This window comes from Amblyraja radiata, chromosome 3 (assembly GCF_010909765.2).
Source record: "Amblyraja radiata isolate CabotCenter1 chromosome 3, sAmbRad1.1.pri, whole genome shotgun sequence".
Lineage (NCBI taxonomy): Eukaryota > Metazoa > Chordata > Chondrichthyes > Rajiformes > Rajidae > Amblyraja > Amblyraja radiata.
This window is the reverse complement of record NC_045958.1, coordinates 115,696,883-115,715,854: the sequence shown is the minus strand read 5'-3', so window position 1 is coordinate 115,715,854 and position 18,972 is coordinate 115,696,883. Positions and strand designations below refer to the sequence as shown.

Here is an 18,972-nt window from a genome sequence, read left to right as displayed (position 1 = left end):
GCCACACACGTGTACAATCAAACCAGATACAAGTACAACAGGTAGAGCAAAGAGAAAAATACCAGAGTCCAGAAGTGTTAGTTACAGAAAAAAATGCACGGTCTGCATTGAGGTAGGTTGGAAGATCAGAACTGCATCCTAGCTTATGGGAAGTACTGTTTAATAGTCAGGAAGAAGTTGTTCCTGAATTATGGAGTGTGCATGAGGGAGAACAGCACCTGCTTTTAAACCCATTTATGTTGAATGATATCAAAGTGAAGTTAATTTTGATCATTCTTTCTTCGACATTCAAGTTGGTATATTTTTTAAAAAGCAGCTTTGACAGTGCCATTCTAAGTTTATACACATTGTAGGATGACAATAGTTTATTTTATCATAAACATCTATTGCATTGAATTTGTACTTTTAGCATTTTCTCAGATCGGAAATGAATGGGTAGCAATATACTCAACCGTATTTTGTTCCAAAACAAGACTACACTGAATGTGGATTGGTCAGCAAACTGTTACATCAATTCACTCTCTCAACATTCAGAAGGCTAATGGTAGGCAGTTAGATTGAAGACATACTTCATACAAAACTTTATTAATTTGAATATTCTGCTTTTGCCATAAATTACACAAGCTCAAATCAAGATTCAGTTTTATTAATTCAACATCTAGGCAGCAAACTAGTACTATTGCAAAGTATTGGCTTGAATAATCAAGTTGCATAGATAAACAATGGGAGTTTGCTTGGTTAAAAGGTTCACTGGACACCGGCATAAATGTTTGATTACAAGTACTCTTCCGTATAGATCTTTTCGGACTTCATTATCTAATCTCTTGTGTATTGTAATTTATCGTACAGTATCAAGAGATACAGGTGCACAACATCCCTTGTAGAAGCATATAACCTTTTGAATTAGTTTTTTGATCAAATTGATTTGCCTGTTCACATCTAGTGACAAACGGGTAAGTGTTCTTTTCAGGGAATAAACTAGAGTTCATTTTGATTTTGTTTAGGGATTCTAAATTTGGGGTATATTGTGCTGAAATGGTGCCTTCCCAATGTATACTGCCTTAGATTCAAAATCATCTTTATGGATCAAATTATTACAGGATCATTATTAATAATCTATTATTACAGCACGATGCTGCTTGCATTTTGGGGGTAATTTCACATTGAAATAAAGGATTGGGTTGGCGAGTAGTGCTGCTCAGTGCTCTTGAAGGCAGGAACAGTTATAATAGGGAACAAAAAAGCTGCAGCCTAATTCTTCTAACACTAGCATAATACTGTTTTTCCCCATAACTATAATGCTCCCTCCACCCACACCGCCTTACCCTAAAATTGTAAAATGAGCATTGAGATACACAGAACGGAAGGGCTTCTTGTATGCGGGATGCCTAGTAAGAAAACTGCAAATAACAAATTAAATTTGCCAAAATAAAATTGGATTTTGAATTGAGATTTAAATTGGATTTGATGTGAGAAATGAAGGACGCATTGTATCCAATAGTGTTGATTTTTTTTTATAAATGGAGTTTTTGCTTTGGATGTAATCTGCAGCTCAACTATGACTTATCTACATTCCATGTTCTTTATTTGAACATCAGGCAGAAACCTGAGCAGACAAAAAGCTGAAGAGGTTTAATTGCAAACGCCATTCGTAACTAATTTACTACGTGAATAACACATTTTAAAATATAAAAAGTCCAAAATTTAGGTTGACAGGAATCCGTGTTAGCAAATTAAAAAAGTTACTGCATACATTTTATTTAGCCCGGGTGTATGAGCAAAAATGAAACCTTGCCATTTGATTTTGTTCTAGGTCAACATGGCTAGTTTTGAGCTGGATGATAAATCGCGTTCACTTTTCTGCCTTACCTGGAAGGAAAACTCTGCCAGTATTTTTTAGCTAATTTTCCCTTTTGAGCTGCTCAAATTTTAAATTTAGTTCAGCATTAGTGATTTTGCCATTGCACCCTATTACCCGAAGCATTCAAATGACCTCCTTTCAGTTGCTCCTTAAACCTACTGTCCTTATCTATGTTAATCACCTTATGTGCTCAGTGTCCAGTTTTGTTAATGTTTCTGCAAAGCACCTTGCACTGTTTTACAACATTTAAAAGGTGCTACATAAATGTTGTTTCATCATTAGTAGAAATGTTATGGCTTTTTTTCCCCGGCAGCTACTTCTCACCTTAGTTAAAGAAAATGTATTAAAGATTGACAATGATGATAAATGAATTCCTTTCATCGTGTTCGGGTGGATGCACGAGTACGGCGGACCTACAAGGAGACAAAACAAGCTGAAATTAAATCCTTGAAATGGATCATGCTGGAACAGGACTGAAAATCTATTGCACAAATGAGGATAGGTTTTCTGAATGCAAGTAGAGATATGCACCTCGGCTACTGCAACAGTAGCGGAAAATGGCCAACCACGTTCTCATCCCCAGTAAAGGACTTAATCTACCTCGTTATCTGCAGGAAGGTAAAACTGCATCTTCACAACAGGCCTTCATAACAAGAAGATTTCAGTATAGGAGTAAAGAGGTTCTTCTGCAGTTGTATAGGGCTCTGGTGAGACCACATCTGGAGGATTGTGTACAGTTTTGGTCTCCTAATTTGAGGAAGGACATCCTTGTGATTGAGGCAGAGCAGCGTAGGTTCACGAGATTGTTCCCTGGGATGGCGGGACTGTCATATGAGGAAAGATTGAAAAGACTAGGCTTGTATTCACTGGAGTTTAGAAGAATGAGGGGGGATCTTATAGAAACATACAATTATAAAAGGACTGGACAAGCTAGATGCAGCAAAAATGTTCCCAATGTTGGGCGAGTCCTGAACCAGGGGCCACAGTCTTAGAATAAAGGGAAGGTCATTTAAGACTGAGGTGAGAAACTTTCACCCAGAGAGTTGTGAATTTATGGAATTCCCAGCCACAGAGGGTAGTGGAGGCCAAATCACTGGATGGATTTAAGAGAGTTAGATAGAGGTCTAGGGGCTAGTGGAGTCAAGGGATATGGGGAGAAGGCAGGCACGGGTTATTGATAGGGGATGATCACAATGAATGGTGGTGCTGGCTCGAATGGCCTCCTGCTGCTATTTTCTATGGTTCTATGACACTTATGCCATTTGTGGATATTAGTTACAGAGCAATGTTAAACTGATGGGAGCTTGGAGTCTGAGGAGTTTTTTTTTTTTAAATCAGGCCCACTCTGAAACTGCAATGGTGGCAGCCCTCAGCAAGTTGATTTCCATGTTCAATGCAGGCTCCAGATATAAGTGGTCATCTTAATTATACTGAATTCAGTTTCTAATCTGACCCAGTTGTGTTTCAAATGATATTTTAAATTTCTATGTGGGTGTCCACAAACTACGCCAACACATAGTTTGCACGGCAGCACGGAGACAAGGAATTAAGAATTTAGTGTTGTGTGCTTTCTGGAGGTCAGGTTGGAGAGTGAATAGACAAAAGGTGCAGGAGTAGGCCATTCGGCCCTTCGAGCCATTCAATGTGATCATAGCTGATCATCCCCAATCAGTACCCCGTTCCTGCCTTCTCCCCATATCCCCTGACTCTGCTATTTTTAAGAGCCCTATCTAGCTCTCTTGAAAACATCCAGAGAACCTGCCTCCACCGCCCTCTGAGGCAGAGAATTCCAGACTTACCACTCTCTGTGAGAAAAAGTGTTTCCTCGTCTCCGTTCTAAATGGCTTACTCCTTATTCTTAATAGCTTAACATGTTACCAGCAGCCTCTAGAGTGCCAGTGTTGGAAGGCATGTCATTAAATGGAAAGGGCATCCTGAATGAGAATTTAAGTGTAGAAATGCCAGAACCATCCAGATCACATAGCATCCATGGAAAGAGACACAAAACTGACATTTCAGGTTAAAATTTCTGAAATTCTTTGCAAAGATATCGTTTTACTGTTTCCAGTACATTGTCTATTTCAGATTCTGAATGGGTTTGATTAGGGGGGGGGGTGGGGGGGGGGACTACAGCTGCACTCATCTTGGCAATTGAACTGCTCGTCTTGGAGGTGATGGGAAGCTAGAGAGTAAGACAAGCTATTTTCAACCTCTGACCTGCTTTTGTATCTATTTATTTAGCTGGCTCACTTAGGTTTTGGTTAATATTAATTAAACACAATAGGTTGTCAGCAAGAGATTAAAGGTGAAATGGTTAAACACTTTTATGTTTGTAGAAACAAGAAACTGCAGATGCTGGTATACAAAATAAAGTGCTGGAGTAGTTTTGCAGGTCAGGGCCCTTCCTCAGCCACAGTCCGAGGAAGGGTCCTGATCCAAAACATCACCGATCCATGTTTTCCAGAGATGCTGTCTGACCCACTTAGTTGCTCCAGCACTTTCTTTTTATGATTAAGATGATTATTGTAGGTCACTAAAGTGGCACATAATGTTCATGTCAGACATCAACCCAAACATGGATTGTCCAGGGCTTGGTAAATGAATACATAGTTCATTATCTGCCACCATTAACACACATTCCCACTTCTAACCTCAGTAAAATGCCATTTTGAATGCAAGTGGTAGTAGTTCCTGCTGCAATTTGATGTGGTTTTGTGATTGACTTCCAGCAATCAAGACTCTTTTCAATGCTAAAGAATGAAAGTTAATGTGCCCCTCATAAATGTTGGTACTTTTTCCATTTGATAAACAATATGACCACAGCATTTCATTATTTATTTTGCCATGGAATCGATATTTGTACTCGGCTATCCCATGTATTCTCTATTCTAGTCAGATCCCCAGTGAAGTGTCAAATTGCCCCTTGTATACTGTTTGAATCCACAAGTCTAATTACTGATCTGACTTGCATCACTTGCATTAGTTGTGATGCTCAAATCCATGAAGAACCACCAGGTAAGATGAAGCCTAAAATAGACACCTAGATATTTATGGAGGGTATTGGAGTAGGAGACAACTGGGGAGGAAAATCTGGAATATTTTTCTCCATGCAGAAGATAAAGGTTCAGGATAATAAGAGGATTGTAGATCTTGAGAGTCTTGGAGAAAGCAAGTCATTCTCAAAAGGGATGAAACAGTATTAGTATTTTCAACTGCAATCACTGATGCCTTAGGTCTTTCCTCTTATCTTGCGGAGAATATCATGATGCAAGTGTATTAACGTGTTAATCATAATTATCCAATCTTAGATGAAGTGAGTATCATAAAATGTGTCCCATATGCATTGTAACAAATATAAAGATTAGATCAATGCTAATGTTAAAAAAAAAAGTAGATTAAAAAATCTCAACCAAGATCTGTCCAATTTGGGCTAATATTCAATGGAATTTTGTTCAAGATCTGCAAAATAGCTAAATTTGACAATATTTTGCCAGAGAGAAAGACATTTATTATGACAGGCTTCACTGTAAAAAATATACATACAAAAAATAACATTCTAGTACCAATGTTACTTAATACATAAAGATTTATTCAGTACATTTAAAAGCTTTCATTATTCCCTTCCTAGTCCAGTTATAGTGAATCACAATGGTGCTGTGGAATTATAAAAGGCAATTAAATAAGTTTCTTAACAAATAAGCCGATATTAGAAAGACAGTATTGACACCACATGAGGTACAAAACCACATCACATTGGAAGATGTAATCACAATGGGTGTATGGCACTCATTAACCGTCCTTGAAGCTATATGATGGACCAGAAACTTCAGATACCACGTAAAGGAATTGCCAGTTACTTCCATTACAAGATTAGCATTTTGTTTCGAAAATGCTGATGCTTTACTGTACTGACCAGACTGCAAAAAAAAAAAGCCTTTAAAAGCATTAGACAATAAAACAAAGTGAGTCGTCACAAAGTTAAAACTTTGAAAAGGATCTGTCATGTGTGGTTAAAGAAAAAGCATTCTTATCATTGTATTTCACTATCTAAAAATCTTAAGGATTCTGGACCAATGATAATCAAATCAGAAAAAAATAATCCAGAATTTGTTCTAAATTACCTCGGAAATAAATCTGATAATTGTGAACGCTTTTCCAATTTGCCTGATCACTGCATCCCTCCCTGCTTTTATTCTATATTAGATTAAGGAAAATTATGAACTATTCTAACACTAGATATTTAGTATCAGATCCAAAAATGAATAATGAGTAGAAAGCTCAAAACATCAGTGCCAAGACATGCCTGTTTGAAATTACAATAGACATCAGTGGCTATAATACTGTGCTGTATTAGAAGGTCTGGACTAAACCTACTATTCTGACACAAACAGACAAGCAATACAAAGGCTTTTCTTTGGATTACCATTCAGAGCACTGAAGTCAAACTGAATCTAAAGCTAAGAAGATACTATTAACATACTGCATTTTTTGCACATTAGGTACAATATTCAAAGATTACTACCAAAATGAAGTTTAAAAACAACTTCAAAATTAAAACAAGCTACAAAGTCAGCTGTTAATAAATTTAGTTTATAGGCCACTGTCCTATAGTACATCAAATTAAACATTTGTAGCATCATTGTATTCTATCATGAACATTCCGAAGTTAAAGTGATGCTTATAAAACAGCTTCCTCATAAATGGGGTTTCCTTTTTCAAACTGAAGATGCAACATCAAAAATCTGCATTAGAATTTAATTGTTATTTAATAGTGTTGATGAAATGGGAGTGTCTGTTAATGGAGTACAGGAAAACAGGGCTTGAATTATCCCACTATCATACAATATAGCTGGAATGTTGCACCTCCTGTAACAAAGTGGATTACAATGCGTTACATACATGGTGTAACGTGTTCATGCCGCTACCTTGCTTCGTTTCTTGGGAGGTCCTTTGTTTCCCTTGACTTTCCTCCTCAAATTTCTCCTATCCACAACCGGCACTTCCGTTTCCATCTCCTCCGAGCTACTGTCGACACTCTTCTCAGCCACAGCCGACGAGGACTGATCTTTCAGATCGATTTCTTTGGCTTCATCTGCTTCCGGATTGACAGCCGTAGCCTGCTTCTGCGAAACATCCTGAAGTTCAATCACCAGCAAGGGACCAAGACTGAGGTCCATCGGGGCATTGGACTCCGCTGGTTCTCCTTCCTGCTGTGCCGAGTCAGTCTTTGTCGCGCTGGATGTGGCATCGCTCTCCGCACCGCTATGTTGAGATACTTCCTCATTAACAGACTCATGACCGCTATCGGATGTCTTCTCGTCAGCTTGGACATCAGGCTGTTCTGTATGTTCGGCTAGTGCATCTTTATTTGGATCAGTTACATTGTGGTTGGAAGGGGTGCAGTCGGCTGCTGGATCCTGCACTGGTTCATCTTCTTTGCTGTCATTCTGCTCAGCGACGTCTCCATCCTGAACAGGAAAAGTAAAGAACTCTTAGCCACAATAATAATCACAATAAACATGAGTGAATAAACACACATCAATTCCCAACAACATTTACATTAACATCACTTCCTTTACTTAATAGTTTCACCCCTAGCTTTTCAAGAAGAAACATTTATTCGCAGAAAGATGAGACACAAGAAACTGCAGATGCTGGGATCTTGAGCAAAGAAATGCTGGAGGAACTCAGTTTTCCAGGCAACATCTGTGGAGGGAATGAACATGACATTTTGGGTCAGGACCTCACTTCAAACTAACAGAATGAGGGAAGAAAGCAGGAATTGAGAAGTGATAGGTGGATACAGGCAAGGTGGGGAGATGAACTAATGGGTGGAATGTGACAAAGGCTAAAGAAAAAGGAGACAATGGAGAGAAAGATTTTGGATGGAGAGACGGGAGGAGGGGATAAAAGAAAATCTGGGACTTAGGATGGAAAGTGAGCATCCTGCGGGGAGGGAGTGTGTTGGGAATGAGAGGGCAGGTAAATGGAGTATGACTTGAAATTAGAGAATAAAATGTTCATGTTGTTGGGCTGTAACTTCCCAGTGGATATCTTACCTTTTAATGCCACTGGGTTGCAGGAAGACATTAGGGACAATGGTTAGTATATTTCCTCACATGTTCAAAACGTGTAGATTTGTAGGTTAATTGGCCTCTGTAAATTGCCAGGAGGGAATGGATGTGAAAGTGGGATGAGGGGGAACTAGTGTGAACAATGGTCAGCATGGACTCAATGGGCCAAAGAGCCCGTTTCTATGCTGTATCTCTAAACTGAAACTATATCCACGAATAGTGTCTGCTGTTAGATTTTGCATGCAAATGGAGCAGAGACTAATTGGACAATTTTGATAAAGAGAGAGAGAAAGAAAGAAAGAGCAAGAGAGAGAGAAGGAGAAGGAGAGAGAAATAGAGAGCAAAAGAGAGAGAAAGGCAAAGGGATGGAGAGAAAGAGAGGGAAAGAAAGAGAAGGAAAAAGAGATATCAGCCATGAATGAATGGCAGAGTAGATTCAATGGGCCGAATGGTCCAATACTACTATAATTTATTAAATACAAAATGGAGATTATCTGCAAGTCATATAGCACCTGTGGAGGAAGGAACAGCATGTCAGGCTGAACTGGCAAAGGAAGGTCACCAGGAAGGATCTACAGCCCCACATGTTAACCCCGTCCCTCTCTCCTCAGATGCGGCCCAACTTGCTGCATATTTCCAGCCTTTTATATATTTTGTTGTATCATTTAAATTCTTGAAAGGTTATATTGTAATTTAGCTCAAGTTATGGTCCCAAGGTTAGGGTGGGCAAGATTTATCATTGTCTAGTATGTTTACTTAAAAGTGAACTATGTGGCTATCACAAAAAGAAGAAATAGAAGTTACAAATCAGACTTAATCCAATTAAGTGTACTCCTTCAGTCCATCTCGACAACATTCAAAGCAGTCAAAATCAGCTGCTCTGCTCATTCAACTCACAAAGGAGTTGTTTTGAAAGAAAGTGAAATTGAGAAAGAAACAGAGGTTAAACAGTACCTTTTCCAGCTTGTCGTCTTCACCACATTCTTTTGTTTCCTCTGTACATTCCAGGTTATCGGGCTCCTCTGTAGAATCACCTGATGCACCATTAGCAGGATCATTCATTGCGGCTTTGTCCTCCATTTTGGTTGAATCCTCCATTTTGATTGAATCCTCCTCCTCCATTTTGGTTGCATCCTCCATTTTGATTGAATCCTCCTCCTCCATTTTGGTTGCATCCTCCATTTTGATTGAATCCTCCTCCTCCAATTTGGTCGAATCCTCCATTTTGATTGAATCCTCCTCCTCCATTTTGGTTGCATCCTCAGTGATTTCTTCTTCACCCATTATCGTCGTATCTTGAGCAGTTTTGACTCCTGGCTTTACAGATTCCAGAGCGGCCACATCTTCAGTCTTTGACGGCTCAGGAGCAATATCTTCCGGAGTTTCTGAGGGTTCTTGTGGAATAACTTCCTCAGAATTAGGACTGGCCTGTTCAGTCTCTGACGCCTGTGGAGGCAATACCTCCTCGGAATCCAACGGCTTTGGAGGAATACCCTCTTCACTCGCTGGTGACTCACAAGGAATCTCCTCCAAATGTTGTGACTTCGAAAGAATTACTTCCTCTGTCTTTGACGATTCTTCAGTAACAAAGTCTGCCATTTCATTGTCCACTGGTTCAGTAGCCGACTCAGATGAAGATTCCTTATCCTAAATTTAAAACAAGTGAAAACAGATTATCCTCTAAACTAAACTAAGATTAATGTACCACATAAATATTGATTTTACTTTCTGATATTCATGTTTAGACAACATAGTTTGGTTTCATTTCTTAGATAATGTGATGTGATAAGCAACAAAATATGCTGGTGGATATTTGGTAGCATATTTCAAAGAGATTAAAAATAAGATACACCTCAGAAATAAGGAGCTGCAGATGACGGTTAACACACAAAAGGTGCAAAAGTAATTCAGCTGGTCAGGCAGCATCTCTGGAGAACATGGGTAGGGGACGTTTCCGGTCAAGTCAATGGGTGTTTTTAAAGTGAAGAATGATAGGTACTTGATTAGTAAGGGTGTCAAAGGTTATGGGGAGAAGGCAGAGGAGGGGACTGAGAGTGGGAGAGTCTAGGACTAGAGGTCATAGCCTTAGAATTATAGGATGTTCTTTTAGGAAGGATATGAGGAGGAATTTCTTTAGTCAGAGGGTGGTGAATCTGTGGAATTCTGTGCCACTGAAGGCTGTGGAGGCCAAGTCAGTGGATATTTTTAAGGCATAGATAGATAGATTCTTGATTAGCATGGGTGTCAGAGGTTATGGGGAGAAGGCATGAGAATGGGGTTAGGAGGGAGAGATGGATCAGCCATGATTGAATGACGGAGTGGACTTGATGGGCCGAATGGCCTAATGATACTCCTAACCCTTATGACCTTATGAGAGGGAAATATAGATCAGCCATGATTGAATAGTGGAGCAAACTCAATAGGCCAAATGTCCCAATTCTGCTCGTATGTCTTAAGTTCACATCCCCTGCCCCATTGATAACACCCCAATTACCTCATCACCATCTGGTTGCAAAATTTCAATTTCACATACTACAACATCATCTGTTATTAGTTCTGTAGGTTCCTCCATAATGGTGCACTTTTCCTGGTTTTCAGTTATTTCCAGAGCCTCCTCAGTTCTGTCTGTCGTGGGTTCAGAACTGAAAAACATACATATTGCGTGCTCGAAATAGGTGTTAAAACTATCTTGATTTCACATATTTACAAATGTTGCTTCAGATAAAGAGACTAATTGGTATGAACTAATGAGGAAACCCACGTGTCACTGGGAGAATGTACAAACTCCACACAGACAGCACCGGTAGTCAGGATCGAACTCTGGTCCCTGGCGCTGTGAGGCAGCAGCTCTACCTGAAATGTTAACTGGATTTCAAGATCCATATTTAGAGTCATTGAGTCATAGAGTGCGGAAACAGGCCCTTTGGCCCAACTTGCCCACACCGACCAACATGTCCTATCTACACTAGTCCAACCCGCCTGCATTTGGCCCATATCCCTCCAAACCTGTCCCATCCATGTACTGTTCAAATTTTTCTGAAAAGTTGCGATAGTACATGCCTCAACTACCTCCTTCGGCAGCTCGTTCCATACGCCACCACCTTTTGTGTGATTAAGGTAGCTCTCAGGTACCTATTAAATCTTTCCCCCCTCACCTTAAACCTATATCCTCCAGTTCTCGAGTCCCCTACTGTGTCCTCTACAAGAGACTGTGCGTCTACCCGATCTATTCATCTCATGATTTTGTACACCTCTATAAGTTCACCCCTCATCCTCCTGCGCTCCAAGGAATAGAGTCCTAACCTGCCCAACCTCTCAAAATGGATGTCAACCAAGCTGTATATCATCATCATCGAAGACATCAACGGGCACGGTGCCTTACAACACTACATACGACAGTGATTGCAATATCTACTGAAGTGTGGATGGCCGTTCGCTCGCTAGGAGCTCATCCGCCCTTTGACAGGTCTTGTTTTTGGTCCACCGCCCCCTCCTCACCTGGCAAACCAGGTGGGGGAGACGGTTTAGTTGCCGACTATCCCACCATGGAGCAGGTAGCACGGGATTACATGGTACCCGTGGCGGAGTGCGGAACTCCCCACGACCTGACCTGTATACAAGGTGCGCAAATACCTGTTTAGCTGATCTTTAGGCACAACCACCTCCTCTTCGCTGGTCAAACACCTTTGCTCCAATTCAATGTTCCTCTTCTCTTCTTTGGAATGCTTAGACTGGAAATGTCTTCCCCGTTTAGCCACAGGCGGCCTCGTTAGCTCTGGAAGCAAAATATTTTAATAAAATAGGCAGAGGCTTTGCAAGAACCATTTCAAAAGAGATACATTGCAATTGAGAGACATAGCAAGCAATTGCCAACAAAGATTAAAATTGTTTTCCTTCCAAACTGCACTGAAGGCTAAAAATAGGTTTGTTTCAATAAAACGCAACAACAGATTGATTTTGCACCTATGATGAACCACACAATGTTTATGAGACATTATCAAAGGTTTTCCCCAGTAATTCTGTGTCAGTATTAACTTCTACTTTAACTCCGTTCTCAGGAGTATTCAGGTTGAATCAAAGAAACAAAGTCTGAAGAAAGGTCCTTAGCCAAAACGTCACCCATCTTTTTACTGGCGAGAAGATAGGAAAATAGGGTTGAGGAGGAAAAATGGATTAGATATGATCGAATGGCGGAGCCGCCGAGATGTGCCGAACACCACAATTCTGCTCCTATATCCTATGGGATTGGGACCAAGTGCTGCAATGACTTGTAGATGATCATGGACCTGGGAAATAAACTGCTTGCAGGCCATTAGAAAGAAGATGTTTAGAAGTAATGCAGTGGAGAACAGGCCGACATTTGAGTTTTTGTTTAGTTTAGTTTAGAGATACAGCGCGGAAACAAACTGTCGATCGGCTATTGCACGCTAGTCAATTAGAGTGCTTGTTAGTAGTAGCCCTGCCTAGTACATGCTTTATAACATTAAGAACTCGCCTACGTCAGGCAGTAGATGTAGCAGCTCGGACATGTAACGTACTGCATATCCAATGCTGTAAGTGTTTAATAAAGATGTGTTGTATCTTTATACGAGTACGAGTCCGGTAATTACATGGTGTCAGATACGTGATTCGGTCTCATTCCGCTGTTTACTGGGATTCTTTTATTTTATCATTTTTCTCTCTCCGTTATGGCTAACTCCTGCCGCAGATCGAGCCCTTTGATCTTTGATTCAGACATCGCTGAGCGATGGTGGCTTTTCGAACATGACTACACTCATTATATCCGCATTGTTTATCGGAATGACACTGATGACTTGAAAGCATCACTACTGCTCAATCTAGCGGGCCCAGAGGCAATGAAGCGTGCCAACAACTTTGAGTTTGCTCCTGCCATTCTGGATGGCAACGGGCAGGTCCTAGTGCCTGCCGAGACCATTGATAACCCAACGGACCTACTCAGAACATTCAGAGAGCTGTGTGACTTGCCATCAAACCATATAATCGAAAGAACAAAGTTCTATGCCCGTTCACAGCAGGTCGACGAGCCTGTCGAACAATTTATCAGCGATTTAAGACACATGGCTGCGCGCTGTCGTTTCGGTGAGTTGACGAATGAACTTGTGGGAGATAAGCTTGTGGGGTGCATGATTGATAGTAAACTGAGGGCTGAGCTCCTTCGCAACACTGAACTGACTCTCGAGTAAGCGAGCCACTCGTATCATATTTCAGAAGTTATTGCACCACATGCTGATCCTGTCTCTTTCAGCCCACAACAGCAACACAATGTTAATCTTGCCAACTACTCCTCCCGCCTGATGCACGATGTCAGAACTGCAACTATTTTCACGCGAGGGGTCACCAGTTTTGTGTAGTTTATGGTAAAACCTGCCATCATTGCAAAAAGCTTAATCACTTCGCGAAATGCTGCCGTTCCCGTGAGACTGCCAGTGCTTCAAAAAACAAACTTGCACCTGCTTCAACAAGAGTTCTCAGATTCTGACTCCCAAGAGCTTGAAACAGTCTCCAATGAGCACCGTTCAGACAATGCTGATAACAGCTCTGCTATTCATTCCCTCCTACAATCTTCTAACGAGCTACTTGACCCTGAAGTGACTGAGTTCATAAACAACTCGCCAAAGTGGATACAGGTGCAAAGGTCACCGTCATGTCGATAAGGGAGTTTAACAGAATCCGGAATGCCGAACGAATGCACAAGGACTCCTCCACGCTTCGGGCTTACGGGGTGGGAGGTTTTGCATCCGCTCGGAAAAGCTGATTTAAAGTGCCTGGTAGACGAACAGACGCGCACCCTGCCGTTTTACATTGTAAAATCAAACTCAGAGACCCTGCTCAGTATTAATGCATGCCGCGACCTAGGCCTGGTGTATTTTGGACGTGCCGTCCACAAGTTATGTCTCACTGACGAGCCAGCACAGCAGCTGCTTTCCCAGTACAAAGGCTTGTTTGATGATGGACTTGGCAAGTTGCCTACGAAGTATCGAATGGCTGTAGATCCTACAGTCACACCTGTAGTTCGTGCACCACACCGTGTTCCACATGCCATGTGAGAAAGAATACACAATGAACTCAAACGCATGGTTTAAATGGGAGCCATTGCTGAAGTTACCGAGCCGTCTGATTGGGTTTCCACCATGGTCGTGGCAACTAAGAAAAACAAAGAGCCCCAGAGATCTGAATACTGCAATCAAGCGCCCCCACTACCCGATGAGAACCACAGAAGACATCGCTGCGCAGATTGGAAACGCAGCAGTGTTCTCAGTCCTGGATGCCAAAAGCTCCTTTTGGCAAATACCACTAGACCCTGCATCATCCAACCCGACTACTTTAGACACACCTTTTGGCCGTTTCAAATTTTTAAGGATGCCCTTCGGCATCAACTCCGCCAGCGAAGTCTTTCAGCGCACAATGGAACAACTATTTGCAGAATACCCATGCGCCATCATTGTTGACCATATCCTCGTCTATGGTCGCGATCTGGCCGAGCACGACGCCAACCTGAAGAAAATACTCGACCTTGCCAGAGACATTAATCTCAAACTTAACCCACTTAAGTGCAGGTTTCGGGTTCCTGAGATCACACACATCGGACATGTTTTCACCATCAGCGGCCTAAAGCCTGATCCACTGAAAACTGCAGCCGTCAACGAACTGCCAGTTCCCACCGATGTCACAAGTTTGCAACGATTCCTCGGCATGGTCAACTACCTGGGTAAATTTATTCCCAACCTCAGCGAACTATCGGCCCGCCCCCCTGACACACAAGGACACAGCATGGCCCTGGTACCAGCACGCAGCACCAAAGGGCTTTTGACACACTCAAACTACAATTGGCCAGCGCGCCAACACCGTCATATTAAATTACCGGTCACAATCACATGTGATACATCCCAGTACGGGCTAGGCGTGGCGTGCCTACAGACCACTACCGACGGTGACGTCAAGCCAGTCTCATATGCATCCCGTACGCTGACTGATACCGAACAACGGTATGCCCAGATTGAAAAGGAACTGCTTGCAGTGGTTTTTGCCTGCTCCAAATTCAAGGACTTCATTTTTGGTAAGACCATCACCATCGAAACTGACCCTCAACCATTGGTCACTATTCTGAACAAGCCAATCCACGCGGGCCCAGCACAGCTGCAACGAATGATGATGCAGTTGCAGCGTTTTGACTTCCACATCGTCTACAAGAAGGGTAAAGACATGCACATAGCAGACACGTTTTCCAGAGCCCCGCGCACAACCAGCGGACAGCACCTCATCGAACAGGATGAATTCTCAGTCATGAAGGTCTCGTTTGTGCCGACTGACCGCTTACGCCGCCTTGCCGAACACACGGCTGCGGACGAGACTTCACAACTGCTGTCCACAGTCATACGGAACGGTTGGCCCCATAAACAGTCAAACACCCCGCTCGAGATACAACCATCCTTCCTAGTTCGTGACGAGCCAGTGCGGCAGGACAGAATCATAATCAAAGGCCACAAGGTCGTGGTTCCAACCGCACTACGGGGCGAGTACTACAACGAGATCCACAGGGGCCACCCCGGCACGGAAGCCACCCTTCAACGGGCCCAGAGCGTGTTTTACTGGCCCAGAATGACAAAATTCATACGTGAAAAAAACGAAACGTGCGCTGTCTGCAACAGTCTAGCACCACGCCAGCAGAAGCAGCCTCTACTGTCCCAACCAGCTCCTCCTCTCCCGTGGTCCTCACTGGCCACCGACATCGTTGAATGGCATGGAAAACACTATCTAGTTCTTGTCGACTCTTACTCGGGATGGTTCGAAATAGACCTACTGCAAACCATTTCCTCTGAGTCAGTGATCGAAAAGCTGCAACGACACCTCTCCCTGCACGGCTCCCCTGCACGTATTCAGACTGATAATGGCAGGCAATTCACCAGCCAAGCATTCAAGAACTTTGCTGAAAGATGGGTCTTCCAACACGTCACCAACAGCCCAGAGTTCCCGCAGTCCAACGGACTGGCCGAGCGCGTTGTTCGGTGTGCTAAACAACTCATGGAATGTTCCTATCTTGCCAAATCCGACGTTTACCTGGACTTGCTCAACCTACGAAACCTTGCACGGGACAACATTCTAGGCTCCCCCGCCCAGCGACTAATGTCTCTCCAGACCCGTGCACCCTTGCCTGTCTCTCAGCAGCGGCTGCAGCCGCGCGTCCGCTCGCCGCCCGCGGTGCAGAAGCAGCTACGATTCAAACGTGACACGCAAAAGCGTTTCTATGACAAGTCCAGCAAGCCGCTTAAACCACTTGCACGTGGACACGTGGTTCGCCTGCAAACCGACAAAGGACATACACGGCTGGGGCACATTTGCGGCCCGTCCAAAGAACCACGTTAGTACCTGGTCGAAGCGGACGGGGTCATCTACAGACTCAACCGTCAACTTATCCTTCCAGTGAAGGAAGCGCGTCCTGCAAATACAGGTCCTGATGCCCCACCTCTCCTGTTCGCTCCAACAGCTGTTCCAGCCACTCTACCACCAGCCGATATTGCTGCCGCGGGCTCCCCGCGTCTGTTTACACCTGGCCCGCCTGTGGCAACTTCCCCCGCCAGGTCGCCGGTCGTATCCCCATTCCCGAGTCCCGTTGTTTCTCCCGCGAAAGAAGGTAAGGCGGTCTCCTACCGCACAAGGGCTGGACGGGTTTGCAGGACACCCATTAGATATGGCGATTTTGTATCATCTTGCTAGCATGTTCTTAGCATCCCCTCGGTATATTGTTTAAGGCACCGGTTTATTTTATTCTCTACAAGAGATGTAGATCGGCTATTGAATGCTAACCAATTAGAGTGCTTGTTAGTAGTAGCCCCGCCTAGTACATGCTTTATAACATTAAGAACTCGCCTACGTCAGGCAGTAGATGTAGCAGCTCGGACATGTAACGTACTGCATATCCAATGCTGTAAGTGTTTAATAAACATGTGTTGTATCTTTATACGTGTACGAGTTCGGTAATGACACAAACCCTTTGGCCCACCGAGTCCACGCCGACCAGCGATCCGCGTACATTAACACTATCCTACACGCACGATACGATAGAACTTTATTTTTCCCAGGAGGGAAATTGATCTGCCAACAGTCATAAAACACAAAATACATGAAACATGAAATTAAAGTGTCGAGTGGAAAGGATTGGGGAAGTGCAAAGATAAGGGGGAGGGTCGGGGGGTCGAGTCAGTCTACCCCACGAACGAAGGGGGAGGAGTTGTACAGTTTGATAGCCTTAGGGAAAAAGGATCTCCTGTGGCGTTCTGTACTGCATTTTGGTGGAACCAGTCTGATGCTGAAAGTACTCCTCAGGTTAACCAGTGTGTCATGGAGGGGGTGAGCACTAGGGACAATTTACGTTTTTCCTGATTACAATTAACCTACAAATCTGAACGTCTTTGGAATGTGGGAGGAAACCGGAGCACCCGGAGAAAACCCACGCGGTCACAGGGAGAACGTACAAACTCTGTACAAACAGCACCCAAGGTCAGGATTGAACCCGGGTGACCGGCGCTGTGAGGCAGCAACTCCACCGCTGCGCCACCGCGCCACCCGTGTGCCACGTGCCGAGGACAGTTTTGAAAAAGGAACTCGCCGTAAAGCTAAGAGAGCTAACATTTAAAAACTTAAATCAGCGCGAGTAAACTGGAAAGAGGCTGCATGAGCAGCAAGTTGAGGGTGTAGAGACACGAGGAACTGCAGATGCTGGTTTACTAAAAAAAAAACACAAAGTGCTGGCATAACTCAGCAGTTCATGCAGCTTCTATGAAGGACATGGATAGGCCATGTTTCAGGTGGGGCCCCTTCTTCACTGATTGTAGCATGGGGTGAAAGCTGGAAAAGGGGTGGGGAGAGAGGTCAGAAGAAGGGTCCCGATTAAAAAAGTCACCTATTTGTGTTCTCCAAAGGATGCTGCTTGACCTACTGTGTTACTCCAGCACCTTGTGTTGCTGTGTAAACCAGCATCTGCAGATCCCTGTTTTAATGTTGGGATGAGATTAAGCAGGCCACGAGGGAGTGAGAGGATGGGGGAAAAGGACCCTGGAATGCTGGAAGGAAAAAAAAAACCCAAGCAATTCACTTGAATATTTATGACAAAGAAAATCCAGACATTATCAAAATTAATTTTCAAAGTACATTGTAGAACATCACTTTTGAGCATTGCAATGAGAAAATGTATCATTAAAACAGATTTGCCTGTAGGTGGGGCTATAATAGCAAATGCAAGATAAAATACTCAGGTTTGTAGGTTAATTGGCATGGTAAATGTAAACATTGCCCCTAGTGGGTGTAGGATAGTATTAATGTGCTGGGCGGCACGGACCTGGTGGGCCGAAGGGCCTGTTTCCGTGCTGTATCTTTAAACTAAAAATTTGATTGCCAATCTTTCCCTTGGGTGCAGATGTAATACAGTGGAGCAAAGTGTGGGGGCATGGGTTTTGGTAGTAGGAATAAAGACATAGACCATTTTCTAAATGGGGAGAGAATTCAAAAATCCGAGGTGTATGTTTGCAAGGTTAATTTGCAAGTCAAAACAGTAGTAAGGAAGTTAAATACAGTGTTAGCATTCATTTCGAGAATACTAGAATATAAAAACAGGGATGTAATGCTGCGGCTCTATAAGGCAACTGTCAGACCACATTTGGAGTATCGTGAGTAATTTTGGGCCCCATACCAGAGGAAGGACGTTCAGCATTTGACGGCAGTGGTCTGTACTCGCTGGAGTTTAGAAGGATGAGGGGAACCCGCATTGAAACTTACCGAATAGTGAAAGGCCTGGATAGAGTGGATTTAGAGAAAATGTTTCCACTAGTGGAAAAGTCTAGGACCAGAGGGCATAGCCTCAGACTTGAAGGATGTACCTTTAGAAAGGACAAGAGGAGTAATTTTTTTTAGTCCGAGTGTGGTGAATCTGTGGAATTAATTGACACAGACGGCTGTGGAGGTCAAGTCATTGGGCGCTCGTAATAGTTGGTTGTCAAGGCTTATGGGGAGATGGCACGT

At 43.1% G+C, this 18,972-nt stretch overlaps 1 protein-coding gene across 3 annotated transcripts in view; it reads right to left on the bottom strand.

The window, feature by feature from the left end:
* Positions 1–308: 308 nt before the first annotated feature.
* The window catches only part of fam169a (family with sequence similarity 169 member A), a 94,552-nt gene continuing 75,888 nt past the window's right edge, over positions 309–18,972 (bottom strand). The window contains exons 10-14 of one of the 3 annotated variants that reach the window (XM_033018649.1): positions 11,580–11,710; positions 10,430–10,585; positions 8,890–9,582; positions 6,787–7,329; positions 309–2,274 (exon numbers count right to left, since the gene is read on the bottom strand). In XM_033018649.1, the coding sequence (XP_032874540.1) occupies positions 2,239–2,274; positions 6,787–7,329; positions 8,890–9,582; positions 10,430–10,585; positions 11,580–11,710 (1,559 nt within the window). In that variant the 3' untranslated portion in view covers positions 309–2,238. Of the gene's footprint in view, positions 2,275–6,760; positions 7,330–8,889; positions 9,583–10,429; positions 10,586–11,568; positions 11,711–18,972 lie in introns of all 3 variants that reach the window. The other 2 variants (XM_033018650.1, XM_033018648.1) reach the window with 2 other exon arrangements.